Consider the following 27,086-nt stretch of genomic DNA (forward strand, 5'->3'; position numbering starts at 1 on the left):
GTATTGGTCCCCGGACGCAATGAAGCTGATATCTTATCGCATAAAAACTGTGCAGGTTTCTTGAGAAGGCGGTTGACTGAAATATAATCGTTGGATTGAGATGAAACTTGGAACACATATGTATAACATAAAAAAGGCATATTGTGAACGGTGAAGATTATATTCAGAAGTCCTTTGGTGTGGTGAAAAAAATCTGGACAATGGACTTAGAAATGCTTTCTTGGACGTTATTTCCTTTACAATTGAGAGGGCTACAACTACTTATAGGATTCAAGGTGAGCTGAAAGGCCTCGCATCAATGACCATAATCAGCATTTTTATGGCCATAAAACCCATTAAAATGGCTGTTACATGTGACTTTTTGCATATCAAAATTATTGTGCATTTGATTCTTGATGTAATCGGCCATTTAAGGCTCTCAAAATTGGGATCTTCACATCCCACCCACCTTATTGAAAGTTTCTTCCTCGAAACTTTGGTTGATTTGAACTTAAAAAAAAAAGAGGTATAGTTTGTGCATCTCTCCTCAAGTTCCCATGTGGCCTCTCTTTCAGTTTAGTTAGACCATTGTACATGTACGGAATGGTTCTTTGTCTCAGAACTTGATCCTTGGTATCCAATATTCAAATTGGAATTTTTTCATACTTCAAATATTCATTCGAGTTTCCTTTAATCACGAGTGGTCCAGTGTCAAGAATTTGACTCTAATCTCAATAGGATAGTATGATTGTCAGGATTCCTCGTAATTTCAAGATCTTGTGCCGATTTGTCTAGAATTAATTCATGTGAACAATGCACGAATTTTTGTGAGTCTATCAATGATCACCACTGACTTGGTCTTTACTTTGGGAAAGTACTATAAGAAAATATGTTCTCATTTTCATCTCACGAGTTCTAGTTGTTGATGAAGTTCTCTGAGACTTTGAATTCTAAATTAGTTTGTCCAAACATTTGGCATCTAGCAACAATATTAGTGGAGTATTTCTTCATTCTACTCCTATTGCGTCGAAATATAGTCTCATGATAGTAGTATACTCTCGATGGTATAAATGTATCCCAGTATTCCCATTGAATTGCGGTTGATATAAAACGCTAAGTTTCACCATAGAAACCATCTCTTGTTGGAAACTCTTTGAAATTTGTAATATATCAAATCTTGATTTGAAGTTGATGCGAGGTTGGCACTTAACATCTGTTGGATCAGAATCTCAATCGAGCTCTTTGCTTCATTGAACTAACGTTCGTTCTTATTAGTACTTCTTCTATCTGAATAATATGGTCTTAACTTAAACTAAATAAAACTATGATTTACCTATTTTGTAAATTTTGAATTGGCATTTTTATATACTACTCTAAAACTAATATGTAACCTTGTTTCCTAACCTACACTTAAAATATTAATGGATTCTAATATAAACTTTTGAATATTAGTATTCAGAAGTGATACTGATGGGATGGAATGGAATTGAATAGATTTTCCATCATGGAATAATAAGAAAAAAATATTGATTGTATTTATGATTATGTCATCATAAACCAAGGATTTTGATATCAGAAACAAATTAATGATAGAAAAGAAATAAAAATTAATTTCTTAGTATAACGAATATGATTATGGAAACTAAGTAAAATGATTTGGATAATAGAAGTGCGTTATAGATTTTATCATGTATACGGGCAGCGACTCTGAAAGGTCAGACAAGTGAATTATTAAAAAAAATTAACCATATAGGTTAAACAACTGAATCAGCTACGTCAAAAACGTAGTCAATTGTGAGGAGATAAATCTAGTTGAATAACGATCTACAAAACTTTGTAGCTAAAACAAAATGCAAGAATAACCCAATCAAAAAAAAAAAATTAGGATGATAAATATATTTAATAATAAAAAAAATTGGGTTATCTAGACTATGAGTGAAAAAATATATTAGCAAACAGTTGAGGCTGATAATTATATAAAATTTATCATATGACTGGATAACATGGTTAGGTAAAATAATAACAATCAAAAGGGAAATATTCTAAAAAAATGCAAGTCGAAAAGTAGCAAATTTTGTTATGAATATCAAAGGTAAAACTGAAATTATTTATGTAAACTGAAACAAAAAATCTAAAAATAATGAAATTGTCAAACTGAATTATTAGATCAAGATAAATAATGATGGTAGGAAAAATGGAAGTGTTACTCAAAATGTATAATCGGTGGCGAAAAAAAATGAAAAAAAAAATAATTATATACAAAATATGATATGGACATATGCAATGTCTAAACATTGTGCAAGGTCAAAAGAGAAATCAATTTAATAGGTTAATAGAGAGGGAAAAATAACTTCAGAAAGATGAATTTTTTTCTTTTAAAAAAATACTAATAAACTAATATGTATCTGATCTTATTTAAACCCAAAATAATCTCAACAAGTTTTTTTTTAACTCTACTAATTGAACCCAATTTACATAAATCTTACGCGATTCTATCAAATTATCTAAAACCATCCTCTCGACATGTTTCCTTAAGCGAGACTTTTCTTAATTTTGTCTATGAGATTTACATGCCAAATTCCTATTAGATGTATCACTAATAGTTGTATTATTCTCAAAATATATCATAAAACATATTTTTTGAGAGTTGGATAGTTAAAACCTAAATTCCTTTAACTGAGGTTCTCTTGACTAGAATCATCCTTAATTGGTTTCCCTTAGCTAAACACAAGATATTGTATGAGATATCTATGAATTAAAGTTCCTCCTTTTGGGGATAAGCTTAGTCTGTTGTATTTCAGGCATTTCTACTTCTATTGGCTCTTCTTAATGTGCGTTCTTTGCGCTAACTGGTGTTGGGTTGTAGCTAACTTGATTTGAGTACTTGCACGTCCCATAACACATTGAAAGTCAAAACTTAAGTTCATTCTAGTGTCCGATTAGTCTCAAAAAATCTATTCCATCAGTCAGTTATTTTGTCTTATCAGATTCTTTCTCTCCCCACTAGTCATTTTTCCAGCTAGTCTATCTGAACTAGGGCTAATTCTAAACAACTGAATTTTTTTTTTCAGTAAGAAGTTCCTCCCATCCGGATTATGGAACCTGGTGTCTCTGATACCACTTAAATGTCACATCTCAAAACCGGGTCTAGTTGACATCAACGTTGTTTAACAATTTAACATTGAAACAACAAGCCTTATAGTACAAACTTGCCAACAACCAGTCTATTTTATAAACCATAACTGTTTTTACATAGAAAAACACAAGTGCGACAATGCAGAAGCGAAACTGAAATTTAAAGTAAAAATATTTCTCCAACTTGAACTAATTCGTCCTCACCAGCCCCAGAACATATTTTGTTCCTCGTCTTCTAACTCATCTTTATTCTTATCTGGGGAGAGAGTAAAGGGGTGAGTATTTTGGAAAACACTCAACAAGTGTGGGCCAATCGAGCATTATAAACACCAAAATATATTTACATATACACATGTACGTATTATAACATCGAAACAAACTAAGCATGTTGAATCTGACACAAATACGAAGCAAACATTGCACTGATAATTATCCCATTTTATGTGGCTTACTGATCAGTCCCTTATATGTTACTCCTCTAAGGGGCGAGGCCAAAGGAATGGTTATTATAAATCACCACATCAGGGTCATATCATACCAAATTATCGGAAATTCCTTAACCATTTCTAAATCGATTCTTAACAGTGCAATCCAAATAACTCTAACATGCTTCAAATACTATAAATAATAGCCAACAAATAACATATACAATTTAAATGAATACACGTATCATTCCGATCGAATTTTAAAAGCATACTTAATTTATTTTATAAAGCTTAACTCACTCAATAATAAATATAAGTGTAGAAACTTATATCACACAAAAGAAGTATAAGAGCCCACTTACATGTTTTTTCTTGAATCAAGCTTGCTGGAATGATCGAACATAAAGACTTTAAAATTTTCAATCTTGTGCAGAATTTGATGCTCAAAAGTTTTAGTATCTACTCGACCTTGGCCAACGGATCTTCGATCGATTCTTGGACATAAATTCAGCAACTGATGTGATTCAAAATTGATCAGAAAAAGGTACGAGATCTGCTGCACTTCTTGCTCAAAATTAGGATAGATCTTGGATTTTCATGGGCTTGATGAGCAGTGAACTTTGAGAAGCGTTTGAGACATTGTTGGGGATCTAATATGTGTGTAGAGGGGGGTGAATACACACTTATAAAATTTTACTTTAAAAGGCACTGTGATTGAGCAAATGTTAGTTCACTCAACCAATTTTTTCTATTAGCTTCCTAGATAAATAAGAACTACTTTAATTAGTGCGGAAACAGTTCTCACTAAGCTAGGTGATAAATATGGAGAGTAGTGTAATGCAGTAGAGTAAATGAACACAGATATGTTTATGGATGTTTGGAGATCAAACTCCTACGTCACCCCTTCGTACTTTGCTTACTACAATGTCTTGTAATACACCCGATCCAAGTTAGGACTTATCAATCGCCTAAGATGGAACTCCTAGATTTACACTGATAAGATCTCAAGTTCTTATCAAACTTTTCTTTAGTTGATGATGATAAATGTCTAAGCTGCTTAAAAACCTAGATTCTCAAATCCTTGTAGCAATGAGTGTTCTTCAAACAATAGCTTGGATCTGAGTAACCCTTTGAGTAGATATCTTTGATAGATCAGATGTTCTTTTGACGAGAAGGGTTAAGTGAGCAGTCGAGTATTCAGAGTAGTATCAAGTGCTCAAGTATACAAATCTTTTTATGGACGTTGTTCTTATTTTTCTTCTTGATGAGCTCTCATATTTATATCAGTTTCTCCAACGTCTTTTTATTTTTGACAATAGTAGGAAACATCTTGAGTGTTAAATATCATTCCTTGATTTGTGAAATGACTTTATCTTTTGAAGTATCTGTACTCGAAGTGCCTTAAATTTTCTATTCAATGTGTCTCGACATTAAATGCTATTTATGGCTTTTCTGGCTTTATCAAAAGACTCCTTAAATGCTTCGTCCTTTGCATTTGAGTTGTCTTGTAAACTATCCGATAATGGGAATTTGTGACTTTTGAATTCGGCAGATATATAGCAGCTTATGAGCTCAGTTCAAATTAGTTGAGCAATAGTCGGTTGATGTGCTGATGTAATGGTATTTTCCTATGTTTTATTGAGTTAATTTGTGATGATTAGGTGTATTTGTATTGGCTAAATTCATGTTATAGTTCCTAATAATGGTATGTTATTTGATATAGGAAAAGAGAAGAAATGGAGCTAAAGATGGAAGAAAGAGTCGAGATAAGAGAAGAATTACAAAGTAGCAATTATCAGAAAATCATATTTAATTTTAAAAATATTCAAATCCAATCTCCAACGTTCAGAATAAATTTTAATATGAGTTAAAGCAGCTGTATAAATTTCAACTTAATCCAACGGTTAGATCTCTGGATATAAAATTTTCAAAATCGCTGTTCGCTGGAAAAAAATCGTACTCGATCCTGCGAACTCGTGCGCCCTAGCGCGCCTACAAGAAAGTGCAAGGCAGTATGTTGGAGTTTTTTTGCGCGCTCGATCCTACCAACTCATAGGATCAAGCGCATTGACTTTTCCGAGAAATATTTTTAAGTTAGGAAACTTTCTTGGGACTCTAGTCTTTAAATACATCATATAACTCGAAAATTACTATCTTTTGATCAATTCGGAAGATCTTTGGATGGTAGAAAGCTTGAAGAATTCTCTTGGCGGCTAGGTTTATTCTCTTTTCTTAGATTTAATTTTCTTTCATGAATTTTTCTAGGAAATTCATGAATATTGTTGGCTAAGTTTTAGTACTTGGTTGACGAAGACGAACCCTTGAGTTATTTTATTTGTGAGATTCAGTTTTCTATTGTTTAATTCCAAATTGCGTATTAAGAGTTGTTTTGGATTTATTGTCATGCTTGTATGTGAGATTTTAGGATTGATCACCTTAGGATTTTGCTATACAATCTATTGCTAAATTAGAATTCAAATCTGTCATTGTTTGAATCATCTGATTTGTGAAGCAACTGCATTTAAAAATTTTCTGCTGTTGAATTTGTTAAATCGTAGGAACAACAATTGAATAGATTAAATACATCCGCTGGTGCATGTGTTGTCTAGATTCATCAGTTTTACTCATTTGAATGTTACCGTGGATTTAAATCTAATCGCTGGTATTGGGTTAATTTATGGGGTAATGGTTAACTTAGAACGCTGGAGTCTAGTTAACTAAAAGTAAGGTGAAACAGGAATTAAATTTTCAATAATGAATATTCAATGTGAATTAATTATTTTTAGGGAATCGATGATTGAATTAATAATTTCAAGGGTGTAGTCGACCGATACCAAGTCTCGTTAATTTATTGATCTTCCTTATTTTAATTTTTGCATAGTAGTTAGTAAAATCCAAAAATCCCTTTTTATTTTATTCCAGTATTTTTAAGAACACAATAAATTTCATTTTCCTCATGGGAAATATTCCTACTCTCGCTACTACATGTTCATTTAGTTAATCCGAATTGGGTTAATTTGGGCGCGACACGACTAAGCACTACCAAATTTTGGCGTCGTTGCCAGGGAAGGCGTTTAGTTTATTTGTGTTCTTGTTTTTATTTTTATTTTATATTATTTCCCCAGTGCTTCTCGGGTTTGTTATTTCTTACAGGAGAATCTTCTGAAGAAGAATTCCCCAACGATTCAGAGATAGAGAGAACACTCCATAGAAGAAGGAAGGAGGCTCGTAGGAAACAAGAAAAGGACGAGCTACGGACTGAAATTCCTGAGGAAGAGATGGCTGCCAACGCGAATATGAGCCTTAGACAATTGGGCACTCCTGATCCAAACCAACAACCCTTATGCATTACTTTTTCTACTCTAGAAAATAATGCTACTTTTGAGCTTAAATCTGGACTCATACATTTATTGCTTTCTTTTCATGGTCTTGCAGGTGAAGACCCAAACAAACACTTGATGGAATTCCATGTGGTTTGCACAAGTATGAAGCCCCATGGAGTGACAGAGGAGCAAATGCAACTGAGGGCCTTTCCTTTATCTTTGAAGAGTGCTGCTAAGGATTGGCTATACTACTTACCCTCTGGTTCTATCACGACTTGGACGGAGATGAAAAGAATCTTTCTGGAAAAATATTTCCCAGCTTCTAGAGCCGCAAATATCAGGAAGGAAATCTATGGGATAAAGCAATACACAGGGGAATCACTTCATGAATACTGGGAGCGGTTCAAAAAGCTTTGTGCTAGCTGTCCGCAACATCAGATAAGTGAAAACCAATTAATTCAATTGTGCTATGAAGGTTTGTTGCCTCATGACAGAATTATGCTAGATGCAGTCAGTGAATGAGTTTTTATGGATAAAACTCCGGTACAAGCGAGGAATTTAATTGAGAACATGGCTGCCAATTCTCAGCAATTTGGCACCAATAGGAGTAATCCAGCACCCAAATAGGGAAACGAGGTAAATGTTTCATCCCTTGAACAACAATTGATTTAATTGACGTCTCTTGTGCGACAAATGGCTGTAGGGAATGGACAAAATGTGACAAAATTTGGAATTTGTGCTGGAATGGGACATGCAACTGACATGTGTCACACACTTCAAGTGGAATCTACTGAACAAGTCAATGCAGTAGGAGGATTTTCCTGGCAACCACAGCAAAATTATGATCTTTACTCGAATACTTTCAATCCATGTTGGAAGGATCATCCCAATTTTAGATACGGAAATCCTCCGATGAATCAGCCTGCACCTCAGGTGCAACCGAATACTCAAGCTTACAAACCACCATATCATCCACAACAGCAGCATCCGCAAATTTCAACTCCTGGTGAGTTTTTAGAAAACATTGTTAAGGATCTTGCTACTAATACTGTAACTTTTCAACAGGAAACTCGAGCAAGTATCCAACATTTGAACACTCATGTAGGGCAGTTGGCAACCACAGTTAACAGGTTGAAGGCACTGAATTCGAACAACTTACCATCACAGACAGTGGTGAATCCAAATGAGAATGTGAGAGCAATCACCTTGAGGAGTGGAAGAGAGTTGAAGGTTCATGAGAAGGTGGTGAAAGAACCAGTACAGAACTGGTATGAAGAGAAATCCAAGGTAGAGGAGGATGAGATAATTCAAGAAGCACCAAGAGGTAAGTTTCCTCGTCTTTCTGAGTATAAACCAGTAGCCCCTTTTCCCTTAGCATTGAAAGAGTCTAGGAAGGATGAAGCAAATAAGGGGTTGTATGAAGTTTTTCGTAGATGTGAGGTCAATATTCCTTTGTTAGATGCTATCAAACAAGTACCTCGCTATGCTAAAGTTTTGAAAGATTTGTGTACTGTAAAGAGAAAACAAAAACTGAAGGGGTGTCAGAAAGTTAAATTAGGAGAACAGGTTTCTGCTGTCATTCTGAGGAAGGCACCTGAAAAATGCAAGGATCCTGGTATGTTTTCGATTTCTTGTAAAATAGGAGATGTTCAGCTTGAAACGACCATGCTAGATTTAGGAGCATCGATTAATGTCATGTCATACTCTGTTTATGCTTCCTTAAATTTAGGGCCTTTAAATAAAACTGAAATTGTTATCCAAATGGCTGATAGATCTACTATTCATCCTAGAGGTGTGTTAGAGGATGTTTTTGTGCAAGTTGGTAACTTGGTTTTTCCTGCTGATTTCTGTGTACTTGATATGAAAAATAATGATTTGAATAGTGCAATTTTTCTAGAAATACCATTTTGGAAAACGTCGAAGTCCATTATAGATGTTAACAATGACACTCTCACTATGGAGTTTGATGGAGAGATTGTTAAGTTCAATATTTTTGATACCTTGAAAATTCCTGGCTGTGAAAGTGTTGTTAATAATATTGAAATCAATGATCACTTGTCACAAGAACACACGAAGGATGTGAATGAGGATAAGTTGAAGGAAGTTATTGCACAACCTGCTAAAAATTCTATTGCTGAAATTTTTCTCTCTGATTTGCAGGTACCTAAAACGGAGCCAAAACTTCCTCCGGATTGATCAAAAGGAATCCCCAAGAAATCTAAGAAGAGGAAGCATGGGACAAAATTAACTGGAAAATTTCTCAGGTGGGTAAAGGTGGACAAGGGAACTAAATATGAACCACCTTGAGGAACTGAAGCATACAGTTGGGCCGACGACTGTAAACAGAGGGGCTGCTTTGGAGGCAACCCAAGGGGAGTATTTCTTTTCTTTCTTAGTTTTTTTTTTGTTTTTGTTTTGCATTTTTGTTACATTGGGGAAAATATAAGATTTTAAGTATGGGGGAGAGACTTAGCCATTCATTGAGAGAATTTAGCCTTTTTTTTGAAAAAAAGAAAAAAATTTAGAGCTCATAGTTTGTGATGAATTTGACTGTTGAAATTCACTAGCCCATGATGATATCTAATTGATGACATGCATGCTTTTGAAAATAGATTATTTGTTAACCTTGGAACACTTTGATATCCAATGCAAATTAGACTTTGATATGGTTCTTGAATATTCTTTAGCACGCATGAGTCATGGCTAGTGAAATGTATATGGTAAAGGTCATGTGAGCGTTGTGATAGTCTTAGGAAGTCACTAGCCTATCAAACTCCCTTTTGAGCTTATTCGAAAAAACAAAAAGGAAAAAAAAAAGTAAAGAAAGGAGTTAGTAAGGTGAGGGGAGGCATTGGAAGAGGATTGAAATTCTAGTCCTATAAATTCCAAGAGCTAAATATGGAGAATAATTTACGGAGTTGAGGATAACCGGGTGCAATTACTCGAACAAGTGAAAAGACTATAATATTTCTCAATGGTTTAATTTGATTTGTTGGTGTGCAACTTGAGCTATTGTGGGGTTTTACATTGAATGGATCTGTGAAGTGTGCATGACACTTATTAATGACCAAACATACACACACACGTTCTGGGCTATATCTCTAGTTGAAGTGTCTGGATATTGAACTTATTCCGTTGTTTGCATTTTAGCGCCTTTCTTGATCATGCATTGAGTTTATTCCTGAGGCACAAATGTGAAGGTCATGGTTATTTTTGTTATGGATTATGAGTTCGAGCTTATTTTTGGTTTTGTGTTGCTCGAGGGCGAGCAAGGTTTAAGTAGGGGGAGTTTGATGTGATGGTATTTTCCTATGTTTTTATTGAGTTAATTTGTGATGATTAGGTGTATTTTTATTGGATAAATTCATGTTATAGTTCCTAATCATGGTATGTGATTTGATATAGGAAAAGAGAAGAAATGGAGCTAAAGATGGAAGAAAGAGTCGAGATAAGAAAAGAATTACAAAGCAGCAATGATCAGAAAATCATTTTTAATTTTAGAGAATTTCAAATCCAATCTCCACTGTTCAAAATTAAGTTCAAGATGTTTTGAAGCAGCTGTTCAAATTTCAGCTCAATCCGACGGTTAGATCTCCGGATATGAATTTTTCAAAATTGCTGCTTGCTAGAAAAAAGTCGTCCTCGATCCTGCGAACTCGTGCGCCCTAGCGCTCCGACAAGAAAGTGCAAGGCAGTATGTTGGAGTTTTTTTGCGCGCTCGATCCTACCAACTCATAGGATTGAGTGCACCGACTTTTCCGAGAAATCTTTTTAAGTTAGGAAACTTTCTTGGGACTCTAGTCTTTAAATACATCATATAACTCGAAAATTACTATCTTTTGATCAATTCGAAAGATCTTTGGACGGTAGAAAGCTTGAAGAATTCTCTTGGCGGCTAGGTTTATTCTCTTTTCTTAGATTTAATTTTCTTTCATGAATTTTTCTAGGAAATTCATGAATATTGTTGGCTAAGTTTTAGTACTTGGTTGAGGAAGACGAACCCTTGAGTTATTTTATTTGTGAGATTCAGTTTTTTATTGTTTAATTCCAAATTGCGTATTAAGAGTTGTTTTGGATGTATTGTCATGATTGTATGTGAGATTTTAGGATTGATCACCTTAGGATTTTGCTATACAATCTATTGCTAAATTAGAATTCAAATCTGTAATTGTTTGAATCATCTGATTTGTGAAGCAACTGCGTTTAATATTTTCTGATGTTGAATTTGTTAGATCGTAGGAACAACAATTGACTAGATTAAATACATCCGCTGGTGCATGTGTTGTCTAGATTTATCAGCTTTACTAATTTGAATGCTACCGTTGATTTAAATCTAATCGCTGGTATTTGGTTAATTTATGGGGTAATGGTTAACTTAGAACGCTGGAGTCTAGTTAACTAAAAGTAAGGTGAAACAGGAATTAAATTTTCAATGATGAATATTCAATGTGAATTAATTATTTTTAGGGAATCGATGATCGAATTAATAATTTCAAGGGTGTAGTTGACCGATACCAAGTCTCGTTAATTTATTGATCTTCCTTATTTTAATTTTTTCATAGTAGTTAGTAAAATCCAAAAATCCCTTTTTATTTTATTCCAGTATTTTTAAGAACACAATAAATTTCACTTTCCTCGTGGGAACGATCCCTACTCTCGCTACTACATGTTCATTTAGTTAATCCGAGTTGGGTTAATTTGGGCGCGACACGACTAAGCACTACCATGTGCTTAGCTCAGTTGACAGATACCAGTTGAAATGCTTAGATCAGCTGATACTGCATATTCCGGTTGATATCTTCCGTTGTCAGCTGATATGTTGAAGACAGTAGAATACTCTTTGTCACCTATTATACATGTAAACGGCGGCCGAACTATAGCAATGAAGTGTTGTTTTGTTATCACCAAAAGTTAGGATTCAACAATTTCCCCCTTTATGGTGATGACAAAACCTAGGCCCCGAAAATCATTGCGAATAGAATTTACGAGATGAATTCATTGCACAAATGAATTGCATTGATACATAACATGTTACAGTCAATCATTGATAAAACGCAATAAAAAAATTACACCTACGCTGCTGAAGTGTAGTAAATATTACCTATGCTTTGGCATATCTTTCTTTTGTCGTTCAATATCAACTGATTTTCTGCATACTTCCCCTTTTTTGACATCACCACGGTTGAGATGAGAGATAATCTCTCCAATTTGTGCACCAACGGTGGCATGGAAGGAATCGGGAGTCAATATGAGCAGTCAAGTCAGCTTGAAGAATTGAGATCTTTGCGGTTGTGTGCTCATTAGTGCGACGAATAGTTTGGGACACCTGTTCTGCAACAATATCCATGGCGCGAATATTTTGTTCTTTGTATTTCTTCAATTCAATGTCGCATCTGCCGATCTCAGAAGATAAGCTATTAAGATGAGACATTATGTCAGATCTAGAGCTTGCAATACCAGCATCTTGTCCTTGAATGCGATTGCTGAGGCTTTGCGTTGTAGAACGAAGATATTCTATAATACGTTCCAGGGCATAATTTGAAGATTCTTGTTCAGTAAAAGATGTTGTGACAAGTTTGCTAGTGTGAGCTTCTGAGTCATCGATTGTAAATTCTTGATCATCTACAGTAGTTGTAACAGGGGAGGAGATGATGGGTTCATCAAATATGATGGTGCTATCGAAGGCGGATGGTGAAACTTCCCTGATTTCCTGATTAACATTGCTGACTGGAATAGTAGGTTGGTTATCTTCAATAGTAGTGTTTGGAGAAGAGTCAGCTAAGTGCATCTCATGAGGTGAGGTGGTGAGCTGAACTTCATCCAAATCCGATAAGGACTTCAAAACATCCGAGACGGAGGTAAGTGGTATCTCAGGAAGAGAATCATTTTCAATAGTGGTGATTGGTGAGATCGGTATAGATTCGGATCCAGTGGGAGGACATGATGTTGTAGGTTCCTCAGAGGTAGAGACAAATGATGAATAAGCTAAAGGAGATTCATCTTGAGCTGCAATGAACTCTTGTTCCTCGGAGGTGAAGATGAAGTCAGGTGGTTCCGAGTTATCATGAGAGTACATAATTGGAATCATTGCTGTGACTTCTGTACAATACATTTGAAGGTATTTGGCGGTCGGTTAAGGAATATAGTGCTTCAGCTGATATTCACGTAAGAAGGTGTCGGTAACATCAACTGATTGTTTGAGACGCAAAATGACTTCACTGTCATCTTTGGATGTTTTGCTCATTGGTTGAAAATTCTTTTCTCTTTGGTAGAGAATGTAGCGAGCAAGACTGTCACGGAGTTGGACATCTAACAACTTATGTCTGCTGAGGGCGGTCTCAAGATGTGAGGTAGCTGTGAGAATGAACATTTTGTCCACTAGTTTTGAGAGGTATTCCATCTTGTCCTCGTTCAAAATCTGAGTTTATGAAACGTTGAGACGATAGTTGACCCACTCATCAAATTCTCGAAGTCTGAAGTGAACTGCTCGGAGTATGCCAGAGATGATGAGTAGTACTTCCATTTTGGCTACAGATTGAGCTTTTGGAGGAGGCATGAAAATGACTTTGCCTTTTCCTTGAACATCAGTCATGGTGTTTTTGTTGCCGATAGCTGAAACTGATGGCTCAGTAAGAGTGATTCCTTTGGATGGAGTAGCTTGGGATCTGATGATTGGATCAGTGAATAAGGGTGCTGCACAAATTGACGGAGAGGAGACTGCCACCAAGATTGGTGTGACTACAGCAGTGGTGCTATCAGTTGGCTTGGATATCAGCTGACAAGTCAAGTCTGTCTGAGCAATTGGTTTTAGAGAGGCTGAGACTTCTGTATTTTACTCTATGACTTGAGAGGGCGATGTGTGAACCGTTGACAGCAGTTTTATCCTTTTGGGTTTCGGTTGAGATGTCTTGATTGTCGTCTTATTCCTTGGAAAAGGAGATGAACTTCCGAAAACTTGTGTTGTGAAAATTCCTCGCAAGTGTACGAGTGTCAAGTTTTAGTAAAGTGATTAAAATCAGATATCGATCCCACAGGGAGTAAAATGAAAATCTTAGTGCTTGTAATTAAAATAGTCCAAACTTTATCTAGAAAATCAATAATCAAGAATTTTGCAATAAAAATAAATAATCAATGAAGTTTCGATAACACACACACAACTTTCAGATTAAAATCAATCAGAGAAAAATGGTCTAAAGGTATAGATTTCACCTGGTGTCAACAACAATCAATCCTAATTAATTAATCTTCATGAATTTCAAAGAATTAATAGTCAAGAACACTTACGTGTATTATTCCCTCTCCCGAGTGCCGAATAAAATATATCAACTACAATTCAATTCCAATATCCCTATTAAGAATCTACTTGCAGTGATCAATTCAAAACTATGTTCTCTTTAAAAGCTCTGTTAAAATTATACACTCTCCCGAGCGATATAAATAATTAACAGTGTATTTTCTATTGGTCCTATTCAAAATCTCCTCTCCCGAGTGCCAGATTTCAAATAAATATTACAAATCAATTATTGATCAGATAATTGAAAAGACAATCAATTCTAGAAAAAAACAATTAATCTAGAAGAAACTCAATTCAATAAAATCAAGAATTCATGAAAGCGTCTACACCAGGTTCCTCCGACCTCTAGACTCTAAAAATTTAGTTCATAATAAAATTCTGAATAAAACAATAATTCATAAATTCAAACATATTCAAAATAAAATAAAAGTAAGAAATCAAATCCGTCGTCGACGCCGTGTCCGGTCGATCAAACTCCGTCTTCGTTCTTCACGATGAAGCTCCAGAATAATATAAAAGTCACGATCAAATCTCTGATTCCTCTGTAATTGTTGTGGCGGCTCTCTCCTCCTTCTGATGAAAAAATTCCCTTTTATAGTGTACACAAAGCCCACTCAAAAGCCCAAGAAATTATAAAAATTTCCTTCCGATTAAAATTTCCAAACTCAGACTTCGCGACAAGCGCACCCTCCAGAAATCACGCGCCCGCGCATAGGCCTCTGTTCTCAAGTTTCTCGCCTTCCCAAGAACTTGAGCGATAGCTCTTCTTTGAGCTCTAACAAGGAGCGCTGAACTTAGGCCCCATAATATGGCCCAACACTATTCCTCTTCTTTCTCTGTACGTTTCTTTTCTTTTCTTTTCTTCTTTCTCTTCTAAACTTCTTATTTTTCTCCTCGAAATTCCATAATTCACAAAATCTTGATAATTTCCTACAATCACAAAAACAAAACAATACCCACATAAATCTGCTCGAAACAAATATTTAACAATTAAAATCATATATAAATTAAGTGTATAAAATACACTTATCAAATACCCCCAAACATAGACTTTTGCTAGTCCCGAGCAAAACTATTAAATTCCAAAAACTCATTCTATCAAAACCCAACAAGAATAGTCAAGAAATATTATGGAACAATGGCCTCATCAATGATTTCAAAGAATTTTCAAATCCAATCATGTCACACCTACTAACACTTGAAAGTTTTAGCCAATCACAAAATAATAACCGGATAAACTCACAATCTCCGCAACTCAAATTCAAAACACTATTCTCCAAGTTCAATTCAAACATTCATAGATCATGAGGACTTTTCAAGGTAGCTAGGGATCAAAAATAGGATAATTTTCAAAAACGCTCACAATCAGGTAAATGCAACGAATAATAGTGTGTGCGTGTTTCGATCAAAATTCATAATCATTAAAAGCATCAATCAACAGTCCATAGGCTAAATTCTTGCAACTCTTCTCCACTAGTATATTGGACAACTGAGACTCGGTCAATAGGACTTATTCAGCTTATAATGTAAGGCTTGGCTCATGGCTACAAATGAAGGATAAGAATTCAAAATAAGGAGTAATTCATATTTTTATGCTCATTCTAACTTCAACTCCTTTTTCATTCACAATTTCACATTCTTTCTTCCTTCATTTCATTTCTCAACTTTTTCACAACTCTCTCACAAATTTTTTCTTTCTTTCACAACTTTTTCAACCACATTTTTCAACTCTTTTTTTTACTACCTTTTTTTCATCTTTTCAATTCATCCACCACACCAATCCTTTTTCTCACAAATAAAACTAGAAGCATACAACATTTTAGCATTCAAATTACTCCCTTAAAGGTAGGAAATAGTGTATAGGCTATTTAGGTAGTCAATGTAGGACCTTGAAATAATTACGAATGGGGGCTTAATCACACGTTTCCACGCATGCCATTCGATTTTTAATAAAGCTCAAATAAGGTACTAGGGATACATATTAATCAGAGGGTAGCTTGAAAGGCTCAAACTCATTCAGAAAAATTGCCTAAATCATCCCTAATCTCAGTTTTTGCCCGTATTTCGCCTCGAAGAGTGTTCGAACTAGTTCTAGACAAGTCTCAATCCACAATTAAATCATACAAATCTTAATCAGTGCAAAAAAAATAATCATCAGCAGTTAACGATGATTTTCACAAAAAAAATTCAGATTTTCTCGTACCTCAATGTACTAATATACAAGTGTAGCTCAAATGGGCAACTAAGGATAAATTCAATGAAAATTAGGCCCAAAAATTTCAAACAATGCCTCAATCATATCTATGTCTGTATGTCTCAAAAATCAGATTCAAGTATTAATCACAGAGTATATAGGAAATTGTTCATCTAATTGGTTCCATTTTTTCAAAAATATTTGTCAGATAGGTAGACAATTATGGATTTCAGTGATAGCACAAAAAATATTTTCCATCAGCCATGCATCCATATATTTCTCAACTTCGTTTCAACTCAACTAACAACAACAACTAAACTCAACAAAAATTTTATCTATAAAGCACACAATAAAATTCAACTACTCAAATATCAACCAAACAACTAAATCACTAAATCAAAAACTAATTCACCCCCCCAAACTTAATGTAATCATTGTCCCTAATGATTAAAAATCAAGAAAACGAACAAGGGACTCATACCTTCGACACCGAGCATCAGGAATCGGCGTCATCATCATCATCTCCATGGAAAGAAGGTGCAGCAGCAGTATCATCAGAAGACCACTGCGGAGGAGGTGGATAAGGCACAACAGTGGGAGGATAATTTTGGGCGAGAGCGGCAGTGAAGTCATGCATATATGTCATATGTGCTCGCATCATCTTCCACCGCTTCTTCATCTGAGTAAGCATGGCCGTAGAATCATCACGAGTAGAATACTCAGTGGTCGGATGCGTCGGTAGTGACATGGGTCCTTCCAAATGGGAAGGTGCTGGCTCAAAGTGTGGTAGTGGCTCAGAGGGCTGCGGTGGTTCAGCTGCATGTTCAGAAGTACTGGCTGCTTTCTTCTTCTTGTCCCGTCTCAATGCACCAGTAATTCTTATAGGACCTCGAATTGGAAGAATCTGCTCCGTATCATCCCACACAACACCAGCTAACCGGAAAAGTTGAGTAATCAAAGACGAGTGGGGTAAACTGATAGTCGAGGAACCCCTAACTGCAGCAATAATAGACTCCTGAATCACCCTCCCAGCATCAACAGATTTTCCAGTGACAATGCAGTACACAAGACCAGCTCTAACCTTAGTCACATCAGATGTATGCCCAGATGGCAAAATTCTGGCAGCCACAAACTCATGCCAATTATTCGCTTCTCGTCTAAGAAAGATGGATGGAAATGTAACAGCTTCATCCTTTGAATTCCTCTTCCATTCCGCCCCATCATGACACAAAGTCTGAATTACAATATTATCTGGATATGACTCATTCTTAAATACCTCATACTCATCATCAGAAATGTCCAAATCCGGCATTTCATAGAGACGGTTAATTGTACTCTTATCAAAAGGCACCAATTTCCCTCGAACTCGAACTTTCAGATTCACGTCTTTGACCATCAAATTTGCATAAAACTCATGAATCAATGATATAACAGCATCTGGTGGACTCCTCACAAATGTCTCCCAACCTCTTCTCTTAGCTTCAATTAACGCCGGCGCACTATGCTCTCTCAAACTCATCTTTCCAAAATCTGTATCTATCATATGAAGCAGCAGAGGACGAAAAAATTGCTCCTTTCCCTTTGGTTTTCGGTGGCATTGTAACTCAATAATTCAACTCAAATCAAATCAAATGCCTCAAACAATGCACTAAACTCCAAACAATTCCAGCAACCAACGTTCAAATATAACCCAAGCAATTCAACAAACACTTGGTAGGCACGAATAAAATGATATAGAATTTCACTGCATCAAACGTATTCCACACCACAGATCAGACAACCCAATAGCCTCAAATCACAACATTTATCACGAATCAAATGTAATAGATAAAATTTCAGCTTTTGTACCGTTCACGAATAACATTTTCCAAATTCTTCAAATTCCCAGAAACAAGCGTAGATGGAACAAGACCAATTCTGAGAATCTCTGCCTTGTAATCAAGATCAAAATCCTTGAGATGATGATATTTTGTTGAGTGGAGGATTTACGATGATCGTGCCAGTGAGATTTAAAGATGACTCGAACGAGGGATCGTGATTTCTAAAGTCTGGAAGGAGTAGACTCTGGAGTGGGATTTTAAACTCCTGATGTAATGCGTGCGCGATAGCGCCTAATCATGCACTGTTCAATCGCGCGTTAGCGCTTGATGTGGTGTGGTAAAAGAGCGCGATAGCGCCTAAGATAGCGCTATTATGGAGCGCGATAGCGCCTGAATTGAAGGGGTAAAGGAGAGCGTTAGCGCATGCGGAAGCGCGGTTGGTGAGCGCTGATGAGGAATGGTAGGTTGCGTGTTAGCGCAAGTATGAGGCGCGGTTGGGTGGCGCGTTAGCGCATGGTTCTGCACTTGAGAAAGCGTAGAAGTGAGGCGGGCGCGGTGGATCCATAAGCTAGCGCGCATAAGCGTCTGCCCAAACTTTTAAAATCCTGAAAAAAATCAACACATTTATAAAATCAATCACCATAATTCCCAACAAGGGGATGGTGACCGCGTTGAGCCATTTCGAGACATGCAATGTCTCAAATTTAGAAGAATAAGCATTCAAGGCCGTAATAATGTGACAAATCTGGAGTGCGAAGCCTTCAGATTGTCCTTTCCCTTGAATCATTTCACAAAGAGTAGAATAGAGAATAGAAGACCAGTTGAAGTTCAACTGAGATGCAATGGAGGCCATATACTAAAACTTCTCGAGAGTAATCTTGTCATAAGATCCGGCTTTGACCAAAAGAATTTTTGCAACGATGTTGGCTAGGAGTCGATAAGCTGGCTTCAAGATTTGTTTGAGGCCGTTGAATTTGATAGGTGCTCCATTCAACGTGAATTCAGCTGCCCAGAGATGCCTTTCCATCTGGTAATTCGGTGCATTTCATCAAACCACTAGTGGGCAATGCAAATGTTTCACCAAAGAAGTGTTGATTGAATTCCATACGTCGGCCCTTGATGACACAAGCAATGCTTCCATGTCAAAGAATTCCTTGACAAGAGTGTAATCGACAGTCGAACATGAACTGAGAAATTTCCGGAGTCCCGATGCTTCAAGCATACGAAATATCTCAAAGATTTCTGTGTTGTTGATGGAGTACACTTCATCAAAGTTGATGGCCAAGCATGTCTTCTGGATAGACATTATGAGGTGCTGAAATTAAGAGATACGATTAGGGTTTATGAAAGGGATAAGTAATGAACGGATTGATGTTTGAGCTTTTGCAAAAATATGAATATGTTGGTGTAAGGGGCGCATGTTGCCACATATTTAAAATTTTGAATTTTGAATTTTGAAAAAGCAATTTGGAATGAGCGCGCAAAAGTACAAATATATATATATATATATATATATAAAGATATAATTAAAGGCGGTTGGCACAATATCCAATGTTTGTATACAACTCATGTCAGACATCAGGAGTTGTCGTTTTGGATACACCGTCAAGTCTTGTAATCATGATATGCGACTTTTGAGAGTATCAATAGATAAGGGACAGGTGAGGTGTATATATGCCGACTTTTTACCTTCCTTGTTACTCCTATAAACTCGAGTTTGAAAGCGAGAGTATGAAGATGTAGTGTTCGAGAGAGTTGTAGCAGAATGGGAAGCAGTAGAAGAGCTGCATCTTTATTTGTCTGTAGATCGTCCACCAAGTTCTTCGGATGCGGCTAGTGACTATGCTGTCCAGTTGTTGCGTTATAAGGACACGTTGGGGTCCAATAGTCAAGTTAAGATCTTCATTTCTGAGGGAGAGTATCTGATCTTGCTCTATTAGGAGCTTGAAGAGCTGGAGCTAATTTGGTCGGAGGACATCGTCTTTGTTCGTTCTTCTACCAAAGAGCTTACACTTTTCATGTTTTTATGAAGTTTGCAGTTGAAAAGGAGATAGCGAAGGCTGTACTAGCCTTCGAGGCTCTAATGTAACTGATAAATTCCTGCAACACTCATGTTAGTTCTTTTTGTACTGAACTTGAAATGAATTTAGTTTACTTACTATGTCGACTGATCTGTCGCAATAGTTTTAACTAAAGTAAAGATATAAGTTAATGTAATATTTCATTGACACACATTTTCAGATATCAGTGATTTGATCATTAAAGTGATGTGACTTAGAAAGGCGTATATTTATGAATATAGGTTTCAGTAATAAAAAGAACAGAAATATACTGCGTAAAAAGTACTGTTTCAAGATTTTATTAAATGCAAGGTGCACAAATATCGATTAAATAAGTATATCAACAGTCTGTACGAATATCTTTTGAAGATATAAGTGTCGATTGGGTGTAGGCGACTGTTGACCTACTAGACCTACTTTTGTCTTTCTTGTCTATAAAAGATACCAAGCAATCAGTTCAAATCACAATATCTCAAATTCAAATTTCAATATGGACGAGTTAGAGATTGAGATAAGGAAAAACCTATATAGAAGCAGAGTGAGATCAAGAGGCATGCGAATATGGTTTCTCTTAGAGACCGTTCGTTGCAACCTTCCTTCGGGTTTAGCTCTCATGGAGCCACGTTTTTCTGAGGGGATATTGTGATGCAAACTGCTCTTGCGAACTCAGAGAACTCGTGATGTGCTAAACCTGCTGCAGTTCGCCTCTTGATGCTCTTGGCTGAAAGGGATGAGATGCAAAACATCTGTTTTGAAGATAATGTCTGCAATGGTCAAGGCGCGCTTACTCTGTGGATGATTGAGTGGAGCCGCGAAATGAGAGTTAGGATATCTGCAGCTCGTGTGGCATATCAACATGCTCAGTAGATTTAGTAGGGTAAACTTTTTGTAAAAGAAAATCATATGCTCATTGTAATGAAATTTTATGCAATGATAAAATTGAAATAAATCATCATAAAATTGTTTACCAAGCTTTAAAAATCTAATTTAATAAATCACTATAAAATTTTCATTAATATAATGCACTTCCCAATTAAAACCGAAATATAATAAATAGATGTAAGTAGTTCCTCATCCACAATATTACGCTAAAAACGGAGTGTAAATAGTCGCCTCTGTCTCGTAATTTCTGTCAAAGTCGTTGTTGCCGCTGCTGGCATGCAACTCCTTAGTCGGTGTGTTCATGAGTACAAGTCTCCTCAATGTACGGTCTCTTGTGTGTCTTCTTCTGTGCAAACTTCCCGAACTTCAGATGTAGAAGCGCAGACACTAAAGAACCCACCATTTCCTCCACTTCAAAATTCGGGTTTCCATATCGTGGCATGCACACCTTGTTTCAATAACTTCAGTTTTTTCTTTGGAAACTTGTAGCGTAAATGCAGGCTGCTCCAACTGCAATATGGTGATGTCTGCCATCGTAGTTGTTGCCAGTGCCTCATCTACAGTGAAACGAATCACCTCCTCCTGTGCTTGGATGACTCCAAAAAGATACGAAAACTTTTGACAATAGTTTTCAATGTTTGAAAAAAAATTTCTGCTTGATTTTATTCTTCATGAAGACAACAACACCGTTTTTCTTCAGAAGGGAACTGAGTGCATTTTTGTAACAAGAAATCATATATTGTGCTTTTATTTAAGACAATAATTTTTTTTATTTCAGATAGGTCACACTGAATTACTATAACAAAAACTTACTCTCCATATTCAGGCCACATCTCGATACAAAGATCCGGCTCTTTAAGATGAGCACGTACTGAGCTCGAAAAAAATCTTTTCACCCATATATGTGAAACCTTATTACGTTACAATAAAAGTACAAGATCTAGAAATTTATGTGGTTATGAAATACATTGTATTATAAGATAAACATAAATTCTACGTGTTATAATTTTTAATTTTCTTATTATAATTAATATAAATTTGAAAAATTAAATGATGTTAATCACCACTAATCGCTTTGTGGGGATTGTTGTTCGTTCCCTCATCTGTTAGAGTCTGCACATCGTCTGTATCACTATTATAAGTTCTCATGTCAATGTCTTTATCAAACATCACCTACGAGATTCTGCTCATTCATCCATAATTGTTTCTCCAACCCATGAGTTTGACTCTCGTAGTTTTGAAATGTCTCATTCACGTTGTCGTCGACCTGGTTGTCTTGACCTCTTATCTGTGGAATATAATCGCGTTGTCTCAGGTCACTGAAGAATACCCAATCTGAAATCAATCTCTTTGTTGTCGGATATACTAATTACACAACCAGTGACACTTGGGTACAAAACACAAAGAGTTCGTAATACCGCAGAATTATTTTCCGATTTAATTCAACAATTTTGTACTTGGCATGAACACGAGTGTCCAATTCAGGATGTGTATCAAACCACGTACACTTAAAAAATATTGTCTTGTTCGTTGAATCACCGGAGTACTTGACCTAAATTAGTTCATCTACGATACCATAATAATCCGTCAAGGTCCCATTAGCCAAACCACAAACAAGGACTCCTGACTTATTTGTGGCGTTGTGAGTGGTGTGTTGAGTTGTGTGGAAGTTGAAATCATTCACACAATAAGCACGGAAACACTTGACTTTGAGAAGCGGCCCGGTTGCGAGTTATTTAATAATAGTTGAAAGGTTACCATCTTGGGTTTATGTAGCCTACGAATTAATACAAATTCCATGACGAAGTTAAATATTAAGTAATACATTAATTACGAAAAACAAATGTAATTGATAAAAAAAATTATTTCTTACATAAACCATGGAAGAAAGTGAAGTTGCAATTGGAAATATGTGTAGAACGTTACAGATTTGTTTGGAGTGAATTACTCTTGTAGTAGGAGTACGGTTATCACTGTTTTTAAGTGGCTACCTCCACCGGAAGGATGGTACCAAACTTAATACGGATGGTTGTTCAAAGGATAATGGTGGTTCGGCCATAGGGGGCATCATTAGAGATCATTTCGGGACACCTATCTTGGCATTTCACGAAAATATTCAGGTGGGTTCCAACATCATAGCAGAGTTGGGCGATCTGTCGAGGTCTTATTATTTGTAAAGAGCATAATTATTTTCATCTATAGTTAGAGCTAGATGCTTTGGTTGCTCTTAATATTATTGATGCAGATATTACTAGTTGGGAGCTTACCAACACTTTGGTTAAAATTCAATGAATTTTGTCGTCATTCCAATTGGTCAAGTCCCACGTTTCAGAGTAGCTAATGCTGTGGCAGATAGGGCTGCCAAAAAATACCGAAATGTCGTCATACTGTCTTTACCGTACCATAAAAAATAAAATATATTGAAAATTTCGGTATACCAAAAATTTCGGTACGATACAGTATCGGTATAATATTTTTGAATTTTCAATATTTCGGTATACCGAAAAAAAAATCTATATACACGGTATTGGTATGATACCGTGTATACCGATATACACGGTATCATACCGATACCGTACCAAATTTTGGTATTCCGTTCGGTATCGGTATGGATTTATGTCATACCAAATTGTCGGTATACAGAAATTTTCAGTACGGTATCGGTATCGGAATTTTGGTATTGAAATTTCCGGTACGGTATGAGGTGTTCGGTACGGTATGCGGTATACCGTACCGAACCACCCCTAGCGGCAGATGAGCTAGAAAATATGGGAATGCATGGTTCGGATATTCTACTTCAGAGGCAGATTTCTTGTAGATTAAAAGGAATTTGTAACTTAGATAGGTCTTGTTTTTCTTACATTAGAACTAGATCGCAATTATCTTGGTTTGTAATGATTTCTCGAGAGATTTCGGCCTAATCCCCCTCTTTTGTAATTACTTTAATTTCTAATAAACAGGTAGGGGTCCGCCGAACTCCCCATCACAACAGGCGGTTTTTTTATAAGAAAAAAAAGTGAAGTTGCAATTGCATGTCAACATTAGAGTTACTTATGCCTATGTTACTTGATCTGATATGGTTCTCGTACATGCTGCAATCGTTACGTTTGAAACAAAATATTTCATTTACTATTTAGGCACAAAATTTTTTAATAAAAATGATATTCTAATTCAAAACTAACTCAACAAAGGACTTCATCTCGGCATAGTTTAGCAGAACATACATTCCAACGAGATGAAACTCGTCGTTCTGAAGGTGCCTAGATTTAGAATCCCCAATAGATTTGCCAGGAATTCTAATTTCGATAATTTTGTATTACAACCTCATTCGCATCATCGAAAATGGGTTCTCCATGGCTTTATTTCTCTTGTTTTGATTAAAGGGTGACAATAATTTGGTTAAAACCAAAAAAACCGGTCGAACCGAAAATTTTGGTTTATTTAGTTTGTTTTTTTCGATATTTTGGCTGGTTTCAGTTTTAAAATTTATGGAAACCGGTTATTCGGTTCTGTTTGCAATTTATACCTTGAAAAAACCGAAATAAACAAACCGACGTATTTTAATTAAAATAATTTTTTAAAAAAATTTTGGGTCTTACAAATGGGCCTTTATTCTCATTTCTCTAATTTCTTTGTTACAAGATATGAACCTATTTTAATTAAATATAATTTTTATGGAACTCAATCGTTGCTTTCTTTTTTAAATCAAGTTTATATTGTTAGTTCTAATGGAATACTATATGTTTTATTGTTAGTAGTTATCTATTATATACATATCGCATGTATCAAGTGAGATATCATTTTAGTTCTTAAAAAATTATAATTTGGTTTTCATTTTAGTTATAAATCCGTAATTATTTAAAATAATGCGTACTTATTTGTCTCTAAAATAATATTTTCAGTAGCTCAAAATCAATTTAATTCATTACTTAAACTATATAAAACCGATCAAAAAATTCGGACCGTATCACAAAAAACCAGACCAAACCGTAATAAAATGTTTTGGTTTTGGACCAGAGATTTTCAAAACCAAAACCCAAAAAACAGAGTCGTAGTAGAGTAAAACAGAACCAAACCAACCTATGCACACCCCTAGTTTTGATCGAATTGCAGAAGTAATGCTGACAGAAAATGGATGCTTCTTTGACCAGATAAGCATTGCATATGGATCCTTCTACACGGGCTTTGTTTCGAACAATTTTTTTCAGTGTAAGCAAGAATATTCCGAACCGATACATTCATCTGAACTGCACTGGCCCAGCAACAAGGGCTTCATATGAGAGATGTACACATAGATTTTTTGTGGGGACCTCGGGTTGCTAATATCATATTAGGGCAATTAACAATTAATTACCAATTAATCATACACAAAAAGAATACTCAAACCAAGACTAAAAAAAAAAATTTTACAAAGGCACCTCGATCAATCGGTTAAATACCTACCGATCGATCGAGCAAGAAAATCCATTTATCGGGTTCAAGCAAATCTTGGCCTCGCTCGATCGGCCAAATTCTACCAATCGATCGGGCAATAAAAATCAACTTCTCCGTTTGCAAAATATAGGCCTTGCTCGATCGGTGAAATTCAACCGATCGAGCGGCCTCTCTGCCCAGAAAAACAGCAAAAATTCTTTTGCTGTAAAGTTTGAAAATCCAATCCCCAAATCATTCAAAATCAACTCAAATCATGGTTTAACAAATCTGGAACATGCATATATACATAAACCAAGTCTCAAGCATAAATCCATGCGTTTATTACATCAAACAAATGGATAATTAAAGAGACATTAAACTACAGTTTACACAAAGTGTCATAAGTGTACTTCAAACATAATCCTTCTAACAAGTTTGATGTTATTCAGACTATCATAATTCAACTAAACCCGAGTCCACACTTGCTAAATCTCTCTCCTGAGCTATCAATGTCATCTTTGACTAGCTCCTGCCCCATCATGTGTTGCCATGCACACATACAAAACAATACAACAGCCGGATAAAAAAATCCGGTGAGAATACAATCTCAGTATAATCAGCATATATACGCGTTAAGTAAAAGCATATTGACCCTAAACATTTCAAATCGAGAATAGAGTAAACGCATATATAAAGAATTGATTCCTATCAAACTCTTTGCCATCAAGATTCGTATACGATCTTGACATGGATATCCATCTATCGTCGTCTCATCAGACTCGAAAATAAGGTCACCTCAGACCTTGGCATAAGAATCAATTCATATCTCATATCATATCATATCAAATAAAGATTCACTACCTGAGATGGATTGACAACATAAACAATCTAAATACAAACACTAAACAAGTATGTGATTTTGGCGGGACAACTCAAGAAGCTTCATTCTCGAGTTTCAAATCTGTGACTTGCTCGTTTTATACTTTCTCGTTTTGTCTTGGTTCTTGAGGCTTCAACTCTGAAACATAACAACAATAACACATATATCAAACTCTATCCAAACAACATCATCCAATTGTCAAAGAACATTTCAAACCTAGCTCAATTTCTTATTCGGTTCGAAATCTAACTTCTCGAGTTCGTCAATATCTTAGCCAGCTAAAACAAGGTGATCATAAGCTAGATATATCACAAAGAACTCATATCATATTCATTTCAATCAACAAGATATCAAAACGGCTTTAAGTCTTCAATCGACTGCGTAACAGCTGAAAATCGGTAATCGAACGATATCAAACCATTCTATCATTCATATACATGATATATCAGCAATATAACACCATAAATAAGCATACCAGCAACTATAAAAATCAAACATACTTCTGAAAATCATCATAACTTCATAAGAGATTCAATCTTCAATTCGTTTTCGATATCGGAATGTATAAAAGCGCAAAAACACATATGTATGATGATAATCTGATTTCTCAAACATACAACATCTCAAAACAGATTGAATCATGAAGATACTTACACCAAATCGAAGCCCTCTTTGTAGGGA

At 35.8% G+C, this 27,086-nt stretch overlaps 1 protein-coding gene across 1 annotated transcript; it reads left to right on the top strand.

The window, feature by feature from the left end:
- Nucleotides 1-7,555: 7,555 nt before the first annotated feature.
- On the top strand, nt 7,556-9,058 carry LOC140879153 (uncharacterized). Its single transcript, XM_073282815.1, has 4 exons — nt 7,556-7,795; nt 7,928-8,186; nt 8,238-8,477; nt 8,592-9,058. Exons 1-4 carry the CDS (start codon nt 7,556-7,558, stop codon nt 9,056-9,058), a joined length of 1,206 nt encoding a protein of 401 aa, XP_073138916.1.
- Nucleotides 9,059-27,086: the final 18,028 nt, after the last annotated feature.

This window comes from Henckelia pumila, chromosome 2 (assembly GCF_033568475.1).
Source record: "Henckelia pumila isolate YLH828 chromosome 2, ASM3356847v2, whole genome shotgun sequence".
NCBI classification, from domain to species: Eukaryota; Viridiplantae; Streptophyta; class Magnoliopsida; order Lamiales; family Gesneriaceae; genus Henckelia; species Henckelia pumila.

Bases quoted from the DNA above. Each gene is read 5' to 3' on its own strand.
- LOC140879153 (XM_073282815.1), top strand. From the start codon at position 7,556: ATGGCTGTAGGGAATGGACAAAATGTGACAAAATTTGGAATTTGTGCT. The intron at 7,796-7,927 runs GTGCAACCGAAT...ACTTTTCAACAG, and splicing joins TGAATCAGCCTGCACCTCAG to GAAACTCGAGCAAGTATCCA. The intron at 8,478-8,591 runs GTATGTTTTCGA...CCTTAAATTTAG, and splicing joins TGAAAAATGCAAGGATCCTG to GGCCTTTAAATAAAACTGAA.